The sequence below is a fragment of the Bos grunniens genome, chromosome X (assembly GCF_055505025.1).
Source record: "Bos grunniens cultivar Pamir isolate PY7600 chromosome X, Bosgru_T2T1.0, whole genome shotgun sequence".
Lineage (NCBI taxonomy): Eukaryota > Metazoa > Chordata > Mammalia > Artiodactyla > Bovidae > Bos > Bos grunniens.
In genome coordinates, this window is record NC_141194.1 from 90,646,060 (window position 1) to 90,652,030 (window position 5,971).

The 5,971-nt window shown below is 47.9% G+C and overlaps 1 protein-coding gene across 2 annotated transcripts; it reads right to left on the bottom strand.

Annotated features, from left to right (window-relative positions):
- Positions 1-551: 551 nt before the first annotated feature.
- On the bottom strand, positions 552-5,738 carry ESX1 (ESX homeobox 1). 2 transcript variants are annotated; one of them, XM_086387973.1, is made up of 4 exons: positions 5,545-5,732; positions 4,934-5,351; positions 3,752-3,797; positions 552-1,030 (listed from the first exon to the last, which is right to left on the bottom strand). In XM_086387973.1, exons 1-4 carry the CDS (start codon positions 5,606-5,608, stop codon positions 701-703), a joined length of 858 nt encoding a protein of 285 aa, XP_086244099.1. In that variant the 5' UTR covers positions 5,609-5,732; the 3' UTR covers positions 552-700. The 2 variants fall into 2 exon arrangements, with proteins under 2 accessions (XP_086244099.1, XP_086244098.1); XM_086387972.1 differs by having other exon boundaries at positions 4,934-5,738.
- Positions 5,739-5,971: the final 233 nt, after the last annotated feature.

Here is a 5,971-nt window from a genome sequence, read left to right on the forward strand (position 1 = left end):
TAGCAAGAATACACAGAATGTCTTGCTCTGTGACTCCATGCACTGTAGCCTGCCAGGCTTCTCTGTCCATGGCTATTGAGCTCCTTTAATAGAAGATGTCCCCATCTGAAAACACACTGTACCTCACTAACGGCTCATACCTTCCCATCCTGCATATGTACAAAGGGGAAGGGTACGGATGGAGTTGGGGGGAGAACATGTGGTCAGTGTAAACCCGCTACAGGCACTGGGAGGACTCTGATGTGCCTAACCTATTATAGTGACTTAGACCCATTACATTATGGAAGGAAGCATCTTTGACCTTCTGTTTGAATTGCATTGTCAAGAGTCGGACACAACTGAGCAACTTCACTTTCACTTTTCACTTTCATGCATTGGAGAAGGCAATGGCAACCCACTCCAGTGTTCTTGCCTGGAGAATCCCAGGGACGGGGGAGCCTGGTGGGCTGCCATCTATGGGGTCGCACAGACTCGGACACGACTGAAGTGACTTAGCAGCAGCAGCAGCAATTCCCATACACACACCCACTTAGCCCATTTGACACAATCGATATATTCCTTATTTTATCTTTATTGGAAACGTCATGTGCCCTCCCGAAACAACTGGCACTCATTTTACACATTTAACAGGTTTCTTATTTTTTGTGCACAACGTATATGTAGCAGAAACACCCTTTGGAAAACTGCATGAATAACATATTCAGAAACGGGGGCCTACAAAATGACCGATAGGGGCCCATGCCAAACCTACAGGGGCCATAGCATAGTGAGGCACAGGCACCGGCTGTGGGAAAGGCATCCTCCATGGCCTGGGTGGCAGAGGTGCGGGCAGCACAGGTGGTGGGGGTACCCCAGGGGGCAGGCCTGGACGTGGCACTGCAGGAACATATCTCCATCCAGGCTGGAATACATGATAGGGCCCATTAAAGAATACCCCCATAGGGTGGCCCAAGGCAGCAGGGTGCACATTTCTAAACATCAGTGCCCTCTGGTATCTTCTCCATTTGGCCCTTCGGTTTTGAAACCAAACCTTCAATCAGAGGGAAAAAAAGAGATGGCTTTAGTATACTGAACAGTTAATGTCATACTAGAAAACACCCACCATGCAAATCTGCCATTGAGATTTTACACTGCCGAAGCAGAAGCTATTTCCTTATTGCTAAACTCTGTTAGGAAAGTAAACAGCTCACGTCCCTCAGTTAATCCTTAGTGAGCCAAGCCTAGTCCAGACTTTGGCACATTGAATTGTCTGTCATTTTTAACATTCCTTAATGAATTTTTTTCAAGTCTTAGATGCAGGCCTAATTGATGAATTGCACCGGGTCCCTGCTGTTAATGTCCATGCCTGGGAACAGATGCTATGTCAATGGAGGCTCGATCATGGGAGGCCCAGGGACTTTGTGTGGCTTGTCTTGCTTGTTGCTTCAGCAACACGAGAGTTGCTTAAGTCCTGGTCACTGACTTGATATTTTAGCTGTTAGTGTTAAGGAAATTTTAGCTTAACTAAACCAAAATTCACTAAACCCCAAATCCTTTTCTGCAGATAAGATACTAAGTACTCTGTTGTCATCACTGTCAATTTTGCATGCTCCAATCTGCCCTACCCTCCAAACCTTCCTGGGTTCAGGACAAGGGCAGCTTATTTGGTTCTAGCTTCAGTTTCAGGATGCCAGACAAGAGCCACTGTTTACCCACAGTGTTAGGGTACCCGAGGTCCTGCCAGCTCTACTCCTTAACCAGGAGACCCCAATCCTATCACTCATCCCTAAGGCAGGAAGGTCTAATCATGTCCAGTCCTGTGGGGACAAGGGTCACAAAAGAGGCTCCTCTCTAAATGCTTACCAATCATTAACAAACAAACAAGTTATCAATTAGACTTTACTTTTCTATTAGCATAGCAAGTGATGGGGTTTACCCTGTATTTAATTATTTTGGACCTTCCCAAACTGCAAGTTTTAAGCTGTCTTTTCTCTCTCCCATTTTAGGATTAGGTGTCCTTCTACTACATGCAAATATAGTCTGAAGAAGGCCACTGTAATAAAGCTCATTCTTGAGGGATTCGAATGTACCTGGGGTCTAATCTCCCTAAACATAGCCAAAATCTCATGGATGGCAAATTTTAGTATGGGCCAATATTAGGTCCATATTCTCAATACTGGTTTCATTAAGCAGATCTGTCATACTTGCACAAGATGGGTAGGGGAAGCATCTATTAAGTTTCTTGGGGGAAATCATGCTGCAGTATTTGGAAATATACAAGAACATTATATTTTTCCTTACTTGTGTTTTCTGGCTCATGTTCCCTTCAGAAATCCATTGAGAGGACTATGTAAACCGAAGGATGAGGAAAAACAATTCAGCAAACTTTTCCTCTGGGCTTACCTTGTCTGTCAGATTCGTTTTGAGACCAGGCCTGAAGTTGGTCCAGCCCGTGGCATTAGGATGCCAGCATCCGGTGGTCTGCTTTTCTGCACACCACTGACAGATGCACAGTGTATTTCCATCACTGTGCTCACATATGTTGTTGTTTAATGGCTAAGTCATGTCTCATTCGGAGAAGGCAATGGCACCCCACTCCAGCACTCTTGCCTGGAGAGTCCCATGGATGGAGGAGCCTGGTGGGCTGCAGTCCATGGGGTCGCTAAGTGTCTGACACGACTGAGTGACTTCACTTTCACTTTTCACTTTCATGCACTGGAGAAGAAAATGGCAACCCACTCCAGTGTTCTTGCCTGGAGAATCCCAGGGACGGGGGAGCCTGGTGGGCTGCTGTCTCTGGGGTCGCACAGACTCGGACACGACTGAAGCGACTTAGCAGCAGCAGCAGCATGTCTGACTCTTTTGTGATTCCATGGACTATAGCCCACCAAGCTCCTCTGTCCATGGGATTTTCCTGGCAAGAATACTGGAGTGTGTTGCCATTTCCTTTGCCAGGGATCTTCCCAATCCAGGGATCGAACCCAACTATCGGCTTTTTATGGCTGAGCCACCAGGGAAGCCCTGAACTCACACTCGTGCTATAGGGCAAAACAACTAAGCCATCTGATATATGTGTATATATAGATATACATATATATCCATACATATATATTCATACATATTTATACATATATTCATACACATATATCTAATCCATATATATATGTCTATATCCATACATATAGGAGAAGGCAATGGCAACCCACTCCAGTACTGCTGTTTTTTAAAACAGCAGCAAGAGGATTAGGCACTGGGATTTGGAACTTTAAGCCACCCCCTTGACAGTTTCAGTTTAACTAAACATATGTTAGTTACTCATGTACTATGCTCTGTGTTTGAATTATTCCCTCACACCAATGTCTAATATTTGTAATTCACTCCTTTAGCTAAGACCTTATGCCCAGGTTTTAAGTATTTTAAATAACTGAGTACAGTTGATCTTTCTTATAACCTAGCTTTTCAGAGTATTAAAGTGAATGCTTCCCAGGTGAGACTGAGCCCCAGTAGAGTCACATAGAAATATTCCTTTAGGGAATACTAACAGCCTCCCTAAAGGATGCCAGTGTTAGAAGATGAACTTTATTTACTGGAAAAAAAACCTCTGTGTGTGTGTGTGTTTAGAGAGGAGAGAGGTCTGTGTTCTACTTTTTTCCCTGTGTGTGTTTGTATGGAAAAAACAACAAAGCACACCAAATTGAGAGTTTTCAGGACAAAATGTAAAGCATGTTTTAGAATGGCTGCCCGGCCAATCTTAAAATTAAGATTTACTAACCTGCACTCTTCTTTCAGCCAAATTCAGACGTCTTGCAATGTCCTCTCTGATGGGGGAAAAGTGCAAATTCAGTATTTGGAATTTTGGATAAAATATATCATTTACATTTCTGTAAATTAAAATTTTCTGTAATACGGTTTATGGTTTACTTAGGGTCTTCCCGTGGACAACTCACCCATTAATTAAAATATAAAAAGGGAATACATATTAAAATTCCTGGTAATGTGCCTGTTACTTCAAAATGATTCAATTAATTTTTCCATTTGTGCAACAGCAGAGAACTAACTTGAAAATCTTTTCACTTTTACGGAGATCCCTCCGTAAAAATAACTAAAATGACAATCCCCTCCTTCCCCCGCAAAAAATTGGCGTTTTAAACCCAAGTATTTCTGTTTACTGTAAAAGGGAGCGGTGAACTCTCATGGAGAAACTTCAAGCCATATCAGCCAAGCAATCAAGGGTGAAGGACGTATACAATGGAACCATTAAGGGCGCCCATAAACCTAACACCGATTCGTCCTGATGCCCCATTCCTATGGGGACAGAATAGGCCTTCCCCTTCGTACTCTATGGAGAAGGAAATGGTAACCCACTCCAGCATTCTTGCCTGGAGAATCCCATTGACAGAGGAGCCTGGCGGGCTACACCCCACGGGGTCGCTGAGTCCAACACGACTGAGCAACAACCACTTCGTACTCTAGGGGGCTCCGGCCCGGGCTTTTTAACGGTCAAAGCCTGGAAACAGCGCTCCACGTGGCAGGGCCGAGAGACCAGGGTGAGCGCTAGGAGGCGCTGCGCTAGGAGGCGCTCTCCTCGTGCACAAAATTTAAACGGCGTGGAAAAAGCGGAGTAATCACGATAAAGTTTTACTGCAATATTTAAAATATAAAAATGCATGCAAAACCCCACGATGAGCAAATTACCAAGATTTTAAATTAAATAAATATTAATCTGCCCTGCTTTACTTGTTCCACCCTAGTCCCGCCCCTCTCTTGCACCCCTGCAAACTCTGCAGGGTTTGGCCCAACCTCCGCGAGCTAGGGCAGACCCGGCGCCCTCGAGCCTCCAAAGTGGCTTTTGGCCCGGGAGAGGAGGGGGAAGGGTCCTGGGAAAGAACCTAAGGCGTCCTGGAAGGCGCGCGGGCCAGCGAAGAACTGGGCGTCTCCGGAGCCAGCCACTTACCGTGCAAACACGTCGGGGTACTGAACGCGGCGGAAAACTCGTTCCAGCTCCAGCAGCTGCAACTGGGTGAAAACGGTACGGCAGCGGCGCGGCTTTACTGCCGCATTCTGGGGCCCCTGGACGGCCTGGGGGCCCGGCTCCTCCTGCTGCGGCGGGGGCTCAATATCGCCGCCGTTGCCCTCACGGTTTTCGTCGCCCGCACGGTTTTCGTCGCCCGCACGGTTTTCGTCGCCCGCACGGTTTTCGTCGCCCGCACGGTTTTCGTTGCCCTCGCGGTTTTCGTCGTCCAGGAGGTTGGAGTCGGCCTCGCCAAAGTAGTTTGCGGCTGCGGCTGCAGCTGCTTCCCCGGGCTCAGGTGAGGACCGAGTTTCATCTTCCACTCCGTTTAAAACCTCTGAGATCAGGGTAGGCTCCACATCTGGAAAAAGAGGAAAGCAAAAGGGAGAGACTGGGGCAGGCGGGCTTGGAGCCCACGGTGCGCGGGCTGGAGGGGGTCGGGGCCGTGTTGGAGGAGGAGCTGCTATGCAGTATCCCGTCCACCCGCCCTTCCCAGGGAAACTTCCTTTTCTGGGATTTGCTGAAGCACCTGCCATCGCCGTCTAGGCACTAACCATGCAGTTCGTCCTCGCCGATTCCCAAGTTGTGGAATCCTATGTCAAAGTGGCTGCTGTCCATGCTTTGCTGTCGATGAAAGACTGCGCTTCTGCAGACTCTGCGCTGGGGGTGAGGCGATCCGAGGATCTGGGCTCGAGTTGGGACCAGCGGTCTCGAGCTGTGCTCTTCTGGCGCCGGGACCTCTTCTGGCGCAGATGCTGGGGCTTGCGCGCCTTATATAGCGGTTTTGTTGCCTTCCGCGAGTTCAAAATGTACCCGCCGGAGTCAGACGCCCCCTAGTAGGTTTCACGTTGCCTCTCGTGGGGGTAGGTGTGGCCCCACGGGTCTGCGGTTGGGGCCAGGGCGTGGAAGTAAACTAGGGCGAGTGCACGTGAGAGTGGTGCTGGTAGTGGATACTCTTGTTCGGGGAACCATGACTCCAAC

Coding starts and splice junctions, on each gene's coding strand:
- ESX1 (XM_086387972.1), bottom strand. CDS start 5,526: ATGGCAGGTGCTTCAGCAAATCCCAGAAAAGGAAGTTTCCCTGGGAAG. Junction 3,798..4,933: donor TACCCCGACGTGTTTGCACG/GTAAGTGGCTGG, acceptor TTCCCCCATCAG/AGAGGACATTGCAAGACGTC. Junction 1,031..3,751: donor TGGCTGAAAGAAGAGTGCAG/GTTAGTAAATCT, acceptor CTCTGATTGAAG/GTTTGGTTTCAAAACCGAAG.